Raw genomic sequence first — 18209 nt, 5'->3', positions numbered from 1 at the left:
GCTGACGAAATTCTGGAATGCAGAAAAGTTGAAGGAAACATATGCCACCCAGTTCCTCTCCTCCACTAATGTTCACACAAACATAACCCCACACGACATGTCCCAAACTACTAGGGTGAAACCCATTTAGTAAATAAGCTAACACTTTGCATTTTTTTTTCACATCATGGAACATAAACCAGCACTCCTCTGTGTCACAATGAAAGAGCAGTTGTTTTCTGAACAATTCTAAAGAAGCCTGGCTTAAAATGGCAAAATAATCAAATTTGTAATACAGAGGAACACTATGAAATTCAAATTTTTAATACAGAGGAATACTATGAAATTCATAACTATGCAACAGGCCTTCGAATGTGTAATCGCTTGTGGGATTATACATTTTACTCAGGGAAGAGGATTCTGATCAGGGAAGAAGACAGAATATTTCTCTTTCCACATGTTGCAAGCAATGTTCCCGCTAAGATACAGAATCTTGTGAGTAAAAATTCTACTTTGTGAGCTACTGGCATGAAAGTTGTGAGCTACGGCATAAATTAGTGTGCTCTGGGGTCATGAGGCAAGACAAAAATCTGTGAGCTAGAAGCTAAAAATCTGTGAGCTAGCTCACGCTAACTCGCTAACCAGGGAACTCTGGTTGCAAGTAAGTGTCAGATGGAACCCCATCTGCTATCTTTGCATTAAGCCCACCTTAAATGGTCCCTGGTGAGAGCTGCCCCTTAGCACAGTAATGTTCAACATTCCTAGACCCAGGACCCCCCTCTAACTCTCTGGTAGCAGTAGAGGACCCATTAAGCTGAAAACACGACATGATGTCATGCAGCATTCAAGTTACATGGGAGGAAGAGAAAGTTATGACCACACATGTGGAGGGGGATTCTGTGCTGCTGGTACAAATGGAGCATCAGAGGATGGGCAGCAGGAATGATCAGGCTAAAGAAAGAAGGCAAGGGAAGGTTTCTGCAGGGAGTATAAACCTGCCTGTGCCTTGCTGTTCCACTGCTTCTCTCATCATGCGGAGGAGGGTGGAGGAGATCCATACTCTGTGAGCTTGGGCAATGGCCATGGTTCTTTCCAAGAAGCAGCAAAAAGTGTGGCTCTCTACAGCTCACAAACCAGCAAATAGTACTAAGCGAGCCCACCTGAGTTTCCAAACACACAGGTTGAAGGCCACTGTTTTAAGGGAAGATGTTTTGGAAAACTGCTTGAAAACAGATATAGTGCCGCAATAAAATGCCTGCCATGGGGGATGCTGGATCCAATAATAAATTTTTTGGAAGAATTCACTATGGAAGCAGCTGTTTCCCAACCAGTGCTCCCTGCAGACACAGAAGAAATGCTTTGGGAGCTCTTTTGAAGCACTTCCTACTCTAATGAAGTACAGAAAAGTCAGCATTGGCTTTAGGGAAGAGACATTCTGGGAAGCAACAAGTGGTTGTCAAGGAACATACTAGGAGATACCACAAGGCCCATCCATGGGCACCATATTGAGGACCACTGCTTTAAAATCTGACAGATAAAAGCAACATTGCTGGACAAGACTTCTAACTGGCAAAGAAAACCTAAAAATCCCCACTGCCTGCCTGTTTTAGCTGCAATTTTCAGCTAAAGCACTTCTTTTGCTATTTTTGTCCATCATTTTTCCAGAGGTGAAGCCGTTATGAAAGATGTAATGAAAAAGAAAACAGGATTGTGTTGTGCAATACTGATTCATATGATAATTCACTTCTAAATGGAAAAATAACCAACCTTTTTTCTTTTTTTTAAAAAGCTGCCTGTATCTGATATCTTTATCAGGACCATTCAAAGGATGCTCCAGAAAGCTCTGTGCTGCCCCTTTATGCAGACCTGCTTCGTCCCACTCCCAAGGAAATCTGATATGCCATTCTTAAATTACATTACAGCTGCTTTAAAAATAGGTTACAGCCAGGAATGACAGTTCCAGCAGGAGCAAGGAGCCACAATGTCAGCTTATGCTGGAGACCCCTGCTTTTGTTTCAGATGCAAGACTTAAAAACTTTCTCAAGCTTTAGTAACTGAAGACCTTGGGTTTTTTTCCTGCCTTCAAATCAATTTGTTTGTGTGTGCCCCAGTTAGAGACACAAATTACCGTTCCTTGCAAATAGCGAATTACATATGAGCTAAGGGTGACAAAGGAAATCCAATGCAATGTAAGGCTGGAGAGAGCCACCTACAGCATATACAGTGAATGGAGTTGCTGGCAAATCTTCCCATTGATGGAGTGCTCCAACATTATTAATACACAGAGTTTAAAAACAAAAATGTCTGACTTTTTCTTGACATGTCAAAGGCAAAACTCTTACCGTTTCCTTGGGCATTTGTGACTGGCTTTGTTCAGTGTTCTAGAGGAAGCAAAGAAAAGAAAATAAGAACAAGGCTGGAAAAAGCACCTGCAAACTGTCGAGAGGGAAACAAGCAGGCAGCTTGATTCTCAAATGGGTGGCTGCATCAAAAGCTGGCACAAACAGAGATGCACCTATAGAAGAATCTTTTGCTGGAGCTGCTGACGAGCCCTACATATTTATTTGGACTATTTCTGTGCTGCCTTTTCAGAATCTTGCTCGTCGGGGGCTTAGAATTAGAAACCAGAGTATTGCAACATATCAGCATAAATAAATTATCCATAAAACAGAAGCAAGCCATTAAAAAGCTGATAAGATTAATAACTCCTAATTAAAAGCCTGCATAAAAGGATGTGTTTTAGCCAGGCACCTAAAAGGAAGTAAAAGAAAGCCAGATGAGCCTCAGGGAGTAGGGCATTCCCAAGACAAAGCACTGTCACAGAAAATGCCCTGTCTCTAGTCCCTACCCAACTCACCTCAGAAGGCAGGGCCTGAGAGGCAGACCTTAACTGGAGGGATGGATAGCATGTGAGGAGATGGTCTTTCAGGCATCCTCGCCTTGAGCCCTTTAGGGCAGGGGTACCCAATCCCTGGTCCGCGGACCAGGACCAGTCTGTGGCCTGTCAGCAACCAGGCCATGGAGTGAGGCAGAGACCTTCACCTACTCATTTAAAGACCCCAATGGGGGGCAGGGATGGGGTGTGGGTAGCCTGGGGCAGCAAAAATCCTAGCACCCCCACTGGTCTGTGGAAAAATTGTCTTCCACAAAACTGGTCCCTGATGCCAAAAAAGTTGGGAGCCACTGCTTTAGGGTCTTAAAGTTAAGCACCAGCACTCTGAATTGTGCCTGAAAACAGATGGGTAGCCCATGTAGGTCTTTCATCACAAGAGCAATACAGTCCTTTCAACCAATCCCTGACAGCTGGATTTGGGACCAAGTGAATTCTCCAAATCATTTTCAAAGGCAGGCCCATGAAGAGCACATTACAGTAATCTAAGTTGGATGTGATCAGTGAAGGGACCTCTGTTGAAAGCTCATGCTTCTTGAGGGACTGCTGTAGCTGGAGTACCAGCTAGAGCTGAAATGCAGAAAAATATGAGTCTGTAAATTAAAAATAACCCTCAAATGGCCCAGTGAGGACTGAGTATGCCCACTGTCCTTGGAGCAGTTGAGAATACCAGAAAGGAAAACAAAAAGATGGCCCACTCAAACTTCTATTAGGTTATATATATTTTTTCGTTTGGGGAGACATTCTGCAGTAATTCCACATGGAACTTTCTTTTGTATATCTGTTGAAACCTCATTCAGCCATCTCAAAGCTATTTTAAATTGAAACAAAGTGTCCTTAACAGAATGGATGACACAGAAATACGGCACAAACCAGGGATTCTGTCAGCTAGATCTTACTCTCTTGTTCCACTATGACAGCTGATCAGGAGACAGAAATGTACTTGGGCACCTGTATTTCAGATGCACAGTAGGAGGTACTGTGATCTACTGACGTAACAATCAAGGAACCAATAGGATTTCACTTCGCGCATAAAAAAAATGTTATATTCTGGCTTGGCTGACTTCTTAGATCAAGCTGCTATAAGGTTGTCCACATCTCTTTCCTACTTGATTAGCATGTTTAAGGGCTCACGTACTGCCCCTCCCCCCAAGGACCTGTTCACCTTCTCAGTCCCTGCTTTTTTTCCCTCAGGCTCAGATGAAATGGTATTGCCAGCCGTGACACACAATGTTAAGGACAGAATACCAGAGTGATTGACATCCATACATTACGCTGGATGACAACAAAACAGAATTTTTGGAAAATCAAGAGTGCCTTTGCTTAAACATTGCATCCCTTACATACAAATCACACAGCGGAGACACACACGTAGCACTATGCATTTTTACAGTTCCTGTCAATCAAACTATGCTAAGTTGCTTCAGAGACATCAAGCCAAACACTGTCACTCTCCTATGAGATGGGCAATTTTAATTAATCATCTGCACACAGACAAAGGCAACCATAAACTTGTCCTAGAGGAATGAATTCTTAAAACTGCATTGGTTGACAAAGACAGAAAACAGAATCAACAACCCCTGATCTTCTAAAATCAATGAATTCTTTGTTGGCAAAGACTTATTTGTTGGCAAAACGAATCACACATAGTGGAAACTAGCTGATTTATTTCTCACAAGCACTGTATCTTAATAATGTTGCCATCATATGAACCTCCCCAATTTGTTGCCCATTTGCATGCAAATGAACCTAACTATAGGTTGACACAATGGGTTAGATTCTACCACTAGTTAATAGTGGTGCCTTCCTATGTCAGAAGAGGGTCTTCTGCTGGTAGAAGACCTCCTTAGGGCTGGAGGAAGATACAGCATGGTAGGATCTAACCCAAAGACTTAAAGGAAGGAGAGATGGCATTCACTGCAGCAAACAAAAGCCAACTGCAGAAGGGTGTCTATCTCCCTCAACAGATCCTAGCACAATCCTGACGTCAAGCCAACAGTCTGGACCCACAGTTTATGGGGGAAACTACAGAGTGTATGTCTTTCAACCATTGTGAGAGAATGTACACTATTCCATTCCATACAATATATTATGTGCCTCCCCACTTACCGATACTAGTCTTTTTTCATATCTTGCAGAGATAGATCTGCAGGAGCATGGAGCAGAGCATTTGCAGCACTTACATCATATTTATCCCAGGGACTTGTGACTGGCAACATCTGTGTATGTTTTAACAGAGTGGGGATGAATAAAATATACCACCAAACTCTGGGTAGCATTTTGAGTTTTACTGGGGAGGCACACACACGACTGCTCTTGGCCAAACCCCAAACTATTGCTATCTTTCATTCTTTTTATGACTATTAATTAATATTTGATGTGGTTTTAGAATCAGGGTTATTTCATTATATACTACCATACATGAATTTTTGCTACAAAATAAGCGAGAGAATTTCTGCTTTATTGCAACTTACTTCTGAAAAGAAAAAAATATGTGCTGCTACAGGATGGTTGTGAGAATTCTAGGTGGTGCCCACAACCATTTTCTCATTGAGTTTGTTGTGCAGATGTTAATACGAAATTAAGCAAGTTGTTAATTTTAGTTTTTTTAAGTGCTCTGATTTCTGTCATAAAAGACCACAGAACTTAGTGATAGTCCTGGAAAGTTAAGCCTTGCCTATGTGAGGTTATCATCAAGGTTAATTAACTGGAGATCTTAATAAAAAAAATAGTTCATCAGGATTCAGACATCTAAAGTAACGTCAAAATTATAGACTTTTCATTGACATAAATCTCAGTGAGGTCAAATTTAAACATCACCGAAGAATTAAAAATTTGCACTTACTGCTACGCAAAGCCTCTTCATCCCTTCTAATTAAGGTCTTAGTTCCCACAAGGGTCATATGTATAGTAGAGAAAAGCTCCACTGCAAATGCATAACTAGGAACTCTTTCTCATATTGTGTTGATCGCGTGGGAGCCACTCTATCACAGGTCCTTTCCCACATGCCTCAAGGAAATGGAAATGCTGGTGTGGGGAACAATTAAATCTTGGTGTCTTCATGTTCCCTGAATGACCCTGGAAAGAGCCATCCTATTACCATGCTGCCAGCTCCATGTGAGAAGGTTATTATTTGACCTTCTAGACCTTTGAAACTCCACACTTAACTAACTCCACTAAGGGCTAACTAGACTGGAACAAAGATATAAGCTTGACTCTGATCATCTATTGCAACTAAGACCTTTATTAAATATATTCTCCAGAAACAGAATTTTCCTGTCAGAGAAATTCAGAAACAATGTCGGAGGGGCTCTCTTCCATCCCCGCCCCACTTTTTTACACAAACCTATTTCATAGCATAGGGCAGGGCAAGACAAAACATTCATCTCCTTTGAAATGAAGAAAAGATTTTTAAGCCATCCAGTCTTTGTATTAAAGTGTGTTTTCTACCATCCCAGTTGCAGACACACTGTAACAAGAAGCATGGTCCGAAGGAATCTCTTACTCCAGGACTGAAAAGACCCCCTGCTGTTAGGAGCCCATCTACATGTGAATACAAAAGGCCACGAAAGGAAATGCTCCTCTTGAATGGTCCCTCTAGATTAACGTTGTGCTTGACATGACCTTCCTAGGCAAGCCCTGAAAAAAAATTACTCTTGGATTTCCTGAGCAGATGGAATATAGGGGAAGGAGTGAGATCTGCTGCCTTTTGTAGAACCATTCTCCATTGTAACTCCTTTAGGGACTGCAGTGTTCCCTTACCATTTTTCTCACACAGTATTTTCTCTGATTTCTTGAAATACTCAGCAGCTTGCTCTGCAATCTCCAAGGGCTTGCTACTTTTCCAAAGCTAATTCTGCTGGTATTTCTCTCTGGAGCATGATTATTTTACAAGGTATATAAAGCTGGCAATACAGCCTCTGCTTCTAGATCAGACAAATTATGCTTTCCCTGGACTGTATCCTGCCTTGTCACTGACCAAGGACTTACAGAGTTTGGGTGTATGCGTGTGTCGGAGAATAGGATGTTAAAGGTCCCTTGTTGATGTCCTTAAAGACTCCATATGATTCTTGTAGCCATGGAGATTAGTAAGTAGCAGGCTTAATGGAAGAAGACATATTGAAGGTGCTCGGTCACATGAATTTATGAAGTACGAGTCAGAACATGAGTTTTAGCAAGTTCAATACTGCCTGCTCTGATTGGCAGCAGCCCTCCATGGTCTTAGGTGGAGATCTATCACATCACCTGCCACCTTCTAATGGGAGATGCTGGGATATGAAGCTGGGACCGTCCACGCCACTAAGTCACAGCTCCTTAAACACACCAGGCTGTCTAGGACAAAACAGATAAAGATAATGAGCAAAGCAATATTCATTGGTTTAGGAGGTAAAACCTCATACTACTATTCTCAGGCCTCAGTTGGGGGCAAAGCTCCTTGGAGAGCCCCCAAGCAAATGGCCATTCTCTGCTTCCTTCTTCTCTGCCTGCTTCAGTTGCCATTTTTCCCCTCTCCCCTGTGATGATGTAGCTAAGCAAAGCAGCCTCTTGCTCTTTCACTCTTTCCCCTCCCTCTTCCCAAGGGAGGAGGAGGGAGGAGAAGCCTCAGCCAATGGAGAAGCTTGGCTCTGTAGCCGTGTTGTGTGATTGTCTGCCAGGGTTACCAGGCATTCTCAATCACACTGCAGAGCTACTGAGCCAAGCCTCTCTTCCTTTGGTTTGCTGAGGCTTCTCCCCATCCTTGGTCCTCTGGGGAGGGAGGGAAAGAGGGAGAGCTTCCTTTGCCCAGTTCCCTCTATTGATTGCATGGGAGAGATATAAATAAAGGACAACATTTTTTCCCAAGGTATGCGCTTTTTACCTTGCTACACAGAAAGAGAAAGAGTGTGTTTTGTTAGCTTGTTATGTCTGGGCTGTCTTGGGTGCAACTGGATTTGCCTTCCCCTTTTCACTGTATTAATGCCTTCATGATTCATGCATTCATGATCCAGAAGAGGAATAACAACAAGCCAGGATTAGGCTGAGACTATGTCCAGACCAAGTTCACGTGGCACATTTCTTTTGACTTTTCCTTCACATTTCACATTTTCCTTTGATTTCCTTTGATTGACTGGGGATATTGAACTTAGACTTCCCAGATCATAGGTGGATACTGACTGCTATGTATGGCTGTCTCTCTATTCTTGCACTGCCTTACAGGAGTTGTAGCAATTTCTCTTGGGAAGACTATAGTTTTGTAGACAAACACATAACCCTCAATCTGTGTCACGGTTTCTTCACATATTCTTGACCAGCACATGAACAATGCATGTATAAAAGCTCACAATGCTCATGTTTTCTCCTGGGTCTTAGGGCAGTGAGCATGAGATTTCTCTAATGAATGTCAATAAATCAAAAGTAGGTTTGCAAATTATAGATACACACCTGAACAACATACTCAGGATTGCCACAGTACAACTGTTTCCTGATTTTATGCAATAATTCAGAGCACAAGATGTCAGTTATCAGAGACTGTTAAAAATATTGCAAGTGTGCTAATGTTTTAAACAGGGCTTTCTTGAGCAGGAATGCACAGGAACACAGTTCTGACTGGCCTGGCATTGGAGGTGTGGCCTAATATGCAAATGAGTACCTGCTGGGCATTTTTCTACCAAAATTCCTTTAATTGTGTTTCTTTGTGCCCTCTCTAAAGTTTACATCTCCACTATCTGTGTGAAACAATGATGATGTCAGGGGGTGTAGCCTAATATGCAAATGAGTTCCTTCTGGGCTTTTTCTACAAAAAAAGCTCTGGTTTTAAACATGTTTTATTTTAAGCTTTTAAAAAACCCTTTAATTGTGTCTCTTTGTGCCCTTTCTAAAGTTTATATCTCTGCTACCTGGCCTTCTGATACACTTGTGGTGATGTCATGAATGTGTGGCATAAACAGATGAGTTATGCTAATGAGCTCAGGCACCTCTTTTTTCTATAAAATGACCCCTAACTATTTTTATTGATACTATATTTGTACATTGCATATGCACAACACTCTATTTAGTCATCCTCACAAACATCATGCTGGGTAGAAGGCTCATGTTTCCACAGCACAGTCTGTCCTCCATAACACAAGCCCTGTACATGCAGTTCTACGTGCACATGTAGAGAGCCAGTTTGGTGTACTGGTTAAGTGTGTGGACTCTTATCTGGGAGAACCAGGTCTGAGTCCCACTCCTCCACTTGCAGCTGCTAGAATGGCCTTGGGTCAGTCATAGCTCTCGTAGGAGTTGTCTTTGAAAGGGCAGCTGCTGTGAGAGCCCTCTCAGCCCCACTGACCTCATAGGGTATCTGTTGTGGGGGAAGAAGATAAAGGAGATTGTAAGCCGCTCTGAGATTGAGGGAGAAGGGTGGGGTAAAAAACTACAATCTTCTTCTGTAGTCCCCAGCTCCCATCATTAGCTCATAAGCACAGAACCATCCCTATAAAATGACAAAGCTGCTTTTCCAAATGTTCCTGATCACACAGATTGAGACTGTGTGTGCACATGTCCTGTGTCTGTATCATTGTTGCTCATGAGCAAGCAAATGCACTGATGTGGGCAGCATTCTTGTGCTCAATGCTCCCTCCATGTGCACTGATTTCAAAATACACAGCATTGTGCATAGAGGAATACACAGGATCTTCATAACCTCCCTCTGCAAGAAACAAGACAAACTGTGGAAGGCTGATTATGAGTACTCCTGAGCTGCAGGAATGACAATTCATTATCTTAATATCCATTGTTATAGAGTTAATGTTAAAACAATGTCTTCCATGCATCACACCAAATAGAAAAAGTATACAAGCATTCCCTTCCTACTCCTTTTATAATGTAAGCAGTTTATGTTGGAGACAACTGCAGCACTCTGCTTGAATATAGACTGTAACACAGTGATCCCACGAGTAATATTCACCACTACATCTCCTGGAACCCACTTGCTTCTTCCCGAAAACAAAGAACCAGCTTTTTGCAGGAGTGGGAAGTGCTTCATCTTTTCTCTTGTAGGAAGTACCCATTTGGAAATAGTTGCTGCAATGGTTGCCAAATGCTTGGATTAGTCCAAGGGTGGCTAAAGTTACTTAACATAAGAGCCACATAGAATAAATGTCAGATATTTGAGAGCCACAAAATGTGAACATCAGATGTTTGGGAGCCCCAAGACATGAACGTCAGATGTTTGAGAGCTGCAAGGAAGGAAGGCAAATAGATGAGGGGAAGGGAAAGAAAACAGCTTAAAATGCATTCTTCAAGCTGCTGACTTGGCTTGGAGAAGTGATTTAAAGAGACAAATGCCTTCTCCAAGGCAGTGGTGTGAGGAAAAACCCCTTACAGAACATCGTAATCACCAACTTGGTTGCCAGAGCACCTGGAGAAGTAGCTCACACATGTCTGGCCAGAGAGTGTGAATGAACCTATCCAGGGGTGAAAGGGACTTATGCAGTACTAGCAGCCATAATGCTATGAAGGCATTCAAGACCGGTACAAGAGTGCCCACCAGGAGAACAGAGGGCTTTCCACCATTCTGTACGACGTCCATCTCGGCCGTGGAGCAGAGGAGACTGCGCCGCCAGGAGCTATCCAAGCAAATGGTTTTGAAGCACTGACCATGGAATCCATTGTGGAGGGCTAACACCACACGCAGCCATCTTCCTACCAGGCCAGACTCCATTCCAGCGAAGTGAATGGCTCACGAACTCGCCAGATGTCACCTGTGATTGTAGGCAATCGACCCACCCCAGGCGTGGCTAATTGCCCAACTGCCACTTTCTTTCGCCAGCGGAACTCAAGACAAAGACTGGTGCCAAGAAGAAGACAGAAGAAGAGGAAGACCATCTTCAGCCAGAGCCAGGTTCCTTTGTGTAAACCGGGTGTTACCTTACATAACAATTTGACCCTCTATTGTCACCCTCTTAGAAAAGTGTGATAAATTCAAGCACACCTCCACCCAGTGATTTCCCCCATTCTTCTCTATACTGTCCCCTTGGAGCACCCCCACCCTGTTCCATTTCAACCTGAAAGTTCACTCAGATATCCAGGACCCAAGCCTGTTCATTGGTCAGGAATGGGTACCCAATTAGGTGCCACCAATGAACTTTCTATTGGCCATCGCAGTAGTCCAGCCCTTATGTTCACAGCGAAGCCTCCCCTTTTTGGGAGGTCATGCATCAGCTGACCACCTTCCTCCTCCCTCGTACCTCCCATTCCCTAAGGGCTCAAGATAGTCCTTATAACCTGTGGACTAGCTACCCACAGGTGTGTTTCTAGCAGTATCCCAATTCCGCTGTTTAGATCCATCCCTGATTTCTGATCAGTTTCGGGTCCCCTCTCCCACTTCCTCGCTCGTCGCCATTGGAGCCTTCCTTGAAGACTATGATCGGTAAATATCACCCTGTTCGTCTACCCATGTGTTTCCCTATCTCTCTCTCTATTTTTCTTAGGATTGTATGTATGATTTTATGAGTATTTTATCTTGTATGGAAGCCTATATTTTTCTGGAATAAATTTTAATTGTTTTACTTAATTAGAGTCCCTAATATTTTTAAGCAATAATTTCTGGACGTGGAATCCTGTATACACAGGTAAAAGATCCTGATTAAGCCAGGTGCCCACCTGACAATTCCCCAACCTTGTTTTGAGGGCATTTTGGCTTACAGCGGGGGCTTTGAGAGCCACTCAATATGTGTGCAAGAGCCACATGTGGCTCCTGAGCCACAGTTTAGCCACCCCTGGCTTAGTCTCTCTTCAACATTTTGTTGACACCCCCCTTCCCAATGTCTCCAACACAAAATTTTGGTGGCACCTGCTGCATACTCTCAAAATTCCAAAACAGCTCATACGTTCACCAAAGTTGGGAACTCCTACCATAACTGACCCCTAATACTTCAATGGGAGAGCACATATCTTGCATGCCAGCAGTCCTGTGCTCAGTTCCTAATATTCTATTTAAAAGGATTCAGTTTCTTGAAACCACGGTGAGGTTCCCTTAGTCAGAAGAACCATCATTGCACAAATTAAACAAATGGTGTGGCCCAGACTAAGGCAGCTGTACCTACTCAACATCGGCTGCTTTTTCACCCTACCATTTAGCAGAAAATCTTACCTTTTGCAATTATCCATTGTGCCCACTTTGCGGAACAAGTAGTCTATATACTGTGATTGTTTTATCCCAGTTAAATTACACCACAAGCATTCTTTAAATTACCTTGCCAAATTAATAACTGTGGGGTATCTTTCCCACCTGGGGTTAAAAGCTATTGTATTAAAAGAACAATATTCTCGCCTTGCACATTTCTCCCATCCAAACCAAAGCATTTGTACATCCTGTCTAGCATTAATTTTAAACACTCTGATGAAAAAGAAGACATGGCTCATGTAGTGTGACCAACTGCAAACTCTCCAACAGGGACCAATAAATGCAAAAGACACAGATAATCCAGCAGACTGCAGGTGCCTGAGCTAAATCCATTTGGCAGTCCCTAATTTGCACTTTCACCCATGATCTGAAAACATTAGCTATGCCCTTTCTATTCCACAATTCTTCCAAGGAGCTCAGGGCAATGTGAATGGTTCTCCCTTCCCAATTTTATCCCAGCAATAACCTTGTCAAGTAAGTTAGGCTGGGAATGAGCGAATGGCCCAAGATCACCTGGTAAACCTGAAAACAGTATGGGATTTGAACCTGGGTTTTACAAATCTTATTCCAACACTGTAACCACACTGGATCAGTTATTAACACATGGTGCAGCATAACGGATAAGAGTGAGAGACATGATACAGGAAACCCCTGGATTCAAATATCACCAAAGATCCTGCTAAATTCCCAGCTCTAGCCCATCTGTAATATGGAAATAATTTGGTTTGTTGTGCCGATTGCAGCAAAACCATATTTTAATCCCATGTTCCCACTAAGGTGTTCAGGAGAGCATACACAGCTCTCCTTTCTTCATACTACATACTTAAAAAAAATAAACTAAGGAAAGCACTTTGTAATTTTGAATATAACCAGGGGTCATTTTGTTGAAAAATAGGTGGTGGAACTCATCCAGGGATTGTTACGCAGCTGCAATACTATTCAATGGACAAGGAGGTGGAGCTCTCAGAAGGAGGAGGTGGAACTCTCAGAAAGGTTCAGGAGCTGCGCTCCTGTGAGCTCCCACTGAATCCAAGGCCTGAATATAATGATTATTGCTGTGTAAATCCAGATTATACCTCTCCTAGAAAGACAACAAACATCCATATGAAATACAACAGAGGGTTATTTATTTCCCTGCATTCCCATCCCAACCATACATTGGATTATTTGTTCATATCCATCTGAAACATCATAGCTGCTCTTTTGGATACGCACCAGTTCCCTTGGATGGAATGTTTCTTCTTGGCGGAAAATAAGAAGGCTTACTGTCCCTCCCATCTTGGTACTTCTCAGCAGGGAGACAACTTCCTCTTGGGTCTTTCCTGTTAAATCCACTCCGTTGACCTATAAAAGATTGGGGTTTTAAAAAAAAAAAATCTTAAATTGCACCATAGCAAGGGATGATGTTATTGCAGCTCAAGAGGGATGAAACAACAATGGCTGCACCAGTAGGCAGAAATAATGTCGAAAAAACAGGTGCAAGGTGAAAAAAACCCCACATTTATTTAGTTCTTGAGGAGCTCTACACATTTTGCAATTCACTTCATTAGGGGATCTCTTCTAAAGTTATTCACTTTTCAACCCGAGCAGTAAGATCTTACTGCTGAATAAGTAAACTGCAAAATGTGTAGGGCTCCACAAGAACTAAATAAGTATTTCTCTACATTTTTTCATGGTTGCAACTAAAACATGCACAGAGCCAGGGCTTTTTTTGTAGCAGGAACTCCTTTGCATATTAGGTCACAAACACCTCTGATGTAGCCAATCTTCCTGGAGCTTCCAGTAGGCCATTTACTTAGAGCCCTGTAACCTCTCGGAGGATTGGCTACATTAGGGTGGTGTAGCCTAATATTCAAAGGAGTTTCTGCTACAAAAAAAGCCAGTGACAGAGTAATACAGAATTCGGCTACATCAACAATGGCTTTAAGACGGAGCAAGAAGCTATGCCTGCGTGAATGAAGCTGCAAGAGTCTTGAAGTGAGTTACAGCTGAAAGCAAAGAGGAAAAGAGCACACAATTATGCAGATAAGACATTTCTGTCTTCTGGTCTCTCTTAATTTCTACATAAGGCATGCATAGCAGCAGTGTGCACTATGTCTAATGCTATATCATATCCTGAACTGAAATTCCTCCCTCTCTTGCAGGCTTGTAATTACCTACATGCCTGGTAGAGACAATTTTTACTCACTATTGGCAAAGCAGACCCAAGGAGAAACAGTAGACCACTGTGGCATATACAGCGATGGCCTCTATCTCCACCAGTCCTGCCGCCTGTTTACTAGTTCAAGGAACTGTTTCTTGCTTACTTCAAAAATATTTATGGAAGCGATGCACTGTAATTGCAATGAAATGCTTTAATTTAATGCACTACAAGGACAGTGTATTCTAATAAATTAGTGCTAATGTTCCAACATGCTGAGTACATTATTTCCTTATGGTCTCACAATGTGTTACTTATTTTGGAGCTCTTCAAGTGGCAACTCGAATCGGAATTCATACTCCCCCCCCCCCCTCTGTGCTCCCTCCTGAAAGAATCCAGAGTGCATGGCATTGTCTTACCCCAGGACTCCGTGCAGCAGAGGCTGGGGGTGCAGCTGTCATGTGCCCATACAAGGCTGGCTATATAAGCAAGCAATTGATTGATTTCAGTTTCATTTGCATCTATATTCAGAGGCAGCCCTACTTAATTCAGGAGGACAACAATAAGTTAAATTCATGATGCCTTTTCCTTAATTGAAAGTAAAACACACCCATTCCTTCAATACAGCTGTTCCAATGACTGCGTGTTCTCAAAAGAAACTCTGCCCTGGCTGATCCCATTCAGAAAAGATACCATTTACCATCAAGTGCAGAGCCTTCTCTGTGGTGACACCTCATTTCTTGAATGCCCCCTCCGTAACCATCTTTCTGGTACTGAACGTATGACTTTCAGATGCCAAATTAAAACTTTATCATTATTTCAGCGTTTTACTTATCTTAATCTCTGCTACCTTTGGTGGTATTGCTTTTATGCTGCTGCTTACATTTCTCATTATTGAATGGCTGGTTTTGGTTTGGGCTAGTTTTCTGCTACTCTGTGTTGCAATTCTACATTCCATGCCGCTAGGAATAAATGTTATTGTGCTTGATTGTTCTTGGGAGATCTTAAGTGTGTCCAACACCTCAGGAGTCTGGGAATTTAAAGCCTGAGAAGCTGAATATAAATACATCAATAAGCATACAACCACTGCCCTGATGTGGATAACCCAGGCAAGCCCAATCTCATCTCGTCTTGGAAGCTAAGCAGGGCTGACTCTGGAATACCAGCAGTGTGTGTGTGGGGAGGAGGGGGGGGAATTTATTCAGCCACTTCTCTGAATATCCTGCAGGCCCCAAACAGGGATCAGTCGCCAGAGAACGCTGTGGCTTCCAGGTGCATACATCCACACACAGAAACACACACACACACACACTTTTTAAAAATACAAAAAAAAAAGCATGCAGTCACAGAATATATCTAAATGCAATCACAAACTGAGGGCACCTTAATTTAGACAACAAACCAGAACTCCCGTCTCCCCAATCTCTGAAAAATGCCAGATGTCCTGAGAATTGTCCTTGTTTGCTTGCAATATTCAATGTACACAAGTGCCTCATTTGAAACTGTGGGAGATTTAGCGAGCATCACTGAATGATAGACTGGGAAGCTAAAATGAACCACAGTCAAAGGAAACTAAAGGGGGGGGGGGTTGTGTGATCTTTCCATACATAGCCACAGGGCAGAGTCAGGAATGCAGGTCAGTTAGTGAGTATAAAGGGACAACAGTTATGCGAGGCAATTCAAGACAGCAGAAGATAATGAAATGCATCACAAAATACTAAAGGAACTGGCTGGAGAAATCTAAGAGCCACTGACATTTATTGCTGAGAACTCTCAGAGGACAAAGTGATGTCCTGGCAGACTGGGGTGGGGGAAGGGTGAAGGCAAACATGGATTTTTGTTGTTGTTGCTGAAAAGCGTAACAGCAGATCCAGAGAATTATAAGAACAATTGCCTTGACTTTGGTGCTCAGCAAGCTATTACAACAGCAATCAAACAGACAAGAAGGAGTTATAGAAGCAAGCCCTGTCAGACTAAGCTTGTTTCTAAGTACTTTACAGAGCAAGAAGAGTGCAGTGGAAAAACAATCTTCTCTTCAGTAAAGACAAAGACAATATTCAGCATTGCCCATGAGGACTGAAAGAGGCTAAAACAGATAAATGCAGAATATACTATAAGTTAGCAAGCCTATGGCATACTTTTAAGAGGCAATAGAGCTGGAACCCTAACGGAAACCATGTCTGAATCTGTCAACTCTGCCTGTATCACTGGGGTTTTAACAGGCTTTTAGTAGAACTGTTACCCTATTAAATTAAAATCTAGATTTGAGTGAACAGCTTGGCTGTAATGAACAGCTGGACTTGAATCTAGTTGTTGTAAAGCAGACCAAAATGGCTACCCTGTGAAACCACCCATTAAATGAGATTCTCTTCTATCCCCATTTGGCTCTATAGGGGTCTCTACTAGGGTTACCAGATCTCCTCATTGTCATGGTGGGGAGATTTGGGGGATGTTCGGGGGGGGGGGGGTGAATGGAACCCAGAAGTGATGTCATCACATCTGTGACATCATAAGCAATGCTCTGGGTTTTGGAGAAAACGCTACAATTTTTTTGCCTTCAAAATCAGACTTTTTCCTCAAACCAGAGTGTTGCCATGTGATGTCGCTGGCACGATTATGACTCCCAGAAGTGATGTCATGAGGGTGTTGCATGGCAGCATCCCTGTCTGGGGGTGGAGTTTCCCCTGCTGGCCAGCAGCTGATTGAAGTACCCAAAAGCAGGGGAACCCCCACTAGGTCCTGCAGGCTGGCAAACCTAGACCAATTTCCCACTAGCCTTATGCCACTCTCACACTTCTCTTCTCCGTGGGACTTCCATCCAATTTCACACTCTCTGCCCCAGGGCTGCAACTAGCTTTGCCTTTTTTCGTGGCAAACAGAAACTGGTTTTTAGAGGATCTTGTTTGCTTTGTGAAAGAGGCGGAGCGAGCTGCAGCCCCAGGGCAGATAGTGTGAAATCTGACAGAAGCCCTGCCAAGAAAAAGAAAGTGAGAGTGGCATAAGGATAGTGGGAAATTGTTCCTTGCACCATCCAACTGTTCATCACCCTGCTAGATGTCTTATCCTGCTCTTTTAGCCCATGGCAAAGTCAGCCTATAAGTGAGATCCCTCCAGTGACATCACTCTTGGATTGCACTGAGGCTTGACAGGGATAATCAGAAAGGACTGAAAAAGCTTGACCATTCCTGCAGCTTATTCCAGCTCTAAGCTTTCAACATTCAAACCATAAAGTAGAGAAAGCAGTGTGTGTCTGTAATGTAATGTAATGTAATGTAAAATTTTATTTATATCCCGCCCTCCCCCGCCGGAGCAGGCTCAGGGCGGCTTACAACATTTAAAATGAACAATACGATGATAAAACATTAAAATCACATTAAAACCAATCAGTAATTAAAACATTCCTAAACTAACAGTGGCGGTAAACATTATTAATTTAGCAGTAAACATTGGTACTGCATAGGTCTGCAACCTAACAAGAGTCTGTGATGAATGCCATAGAAGCTTTCACGCTTTGCTCTGTATATTGTGAGGCAAAGTGGCAGGCTGTCAAAAACAATGCAAAATCTTTAGCAAAAAACTGGGAAGACAATGCCAATGGACTAACATAAGAACATAACAGAAACCATGTTGGATCAGGCTAGTGGCCAAAGAACTCAGGTGCCATCAGGGTTTGCAACTTTTACCTTAAGCATTTTTAATGAGAACAGTTTAGGAGAAAGCTGCCATTCCTTAAAAAGGTAAAGGTAGTCCCCTGTAAAAGCACCAGTTGTTTTCGACTCTGGGGTGACGTTGCTTTCACAACGTTTTCTTGGCAGACTTTTTACGGGGTGATTTGCCATTGCCTTCCCCAGTTATTTACACTTTGCCCCCAGCAAGCTGGGTACTCATTTTACCGACCTCGAAAGGATGGAAGGCTGAGTCAACCTGGAGTCGGCTACCTGTACCAGCTTCCGTTGGGATCGAACTCAGGTCGTGAGCAGAGGGCTCCGACTGCAGTACTGCAGCTTTACCACTCTGCGCCATGGGGCTCTTCCTTACCACATAAAAATTAC

At 42.9% G+C, this 18209-nt stretch overlaps 1 protein-coding gene across 7 annotated transcripts in view; it reads right to left on the bottom strand.

Moving 5' to 3' along the window:
• Positions 1-18209, bottom strand: part of PARD3 (par-3 family cell polarity regulator) — a 745691-nt gene that overhangs the window by 273379 nt on the left and 454103 nt on the right. For 5 of the 7 annotated variants that reach the window (XM_060248141.1, XM_060248148.1, XM_060248145.1 and 2 more), the window contains 2 exons: positions 13233-13361; positions 2322-2360 (listed from right to left, as the gene is read on the bottom strand). In XM_060248141.1, the coding sequence (XP_060104124.1) occupies positions 2322-2360; positions 13233-13361 (168 nt within the window). The remainder of the gene's footprint in view (positions 1-2321; positions 2361-13232; positions 13362-18209) is intronic. The other 2 variants (XM_060248143.1, XM_060248147.1) reach the window with 1 other exon arrangement.

This window comes from Heteronotia binoei, chromosome 10 (assembly GCF_032191835.1).
Source record: "Heteronotia binoei isolate CCM8104 ecotype False Entrance Well chromosome 10, APGP_CSIRO_Hbin_v1, whole genome shotgun sequence".
NCBI classification, from domain to species: domain Eukaryota; kingdom Metazoa; phylum Chordata; class Lepidosauria; order Squamata; family Gekkonidae; genus Heteronotia; species Heteronotia binoei.
This window is presented reverse-complemented; position numbering and strand designations above follow the sequence as displayed.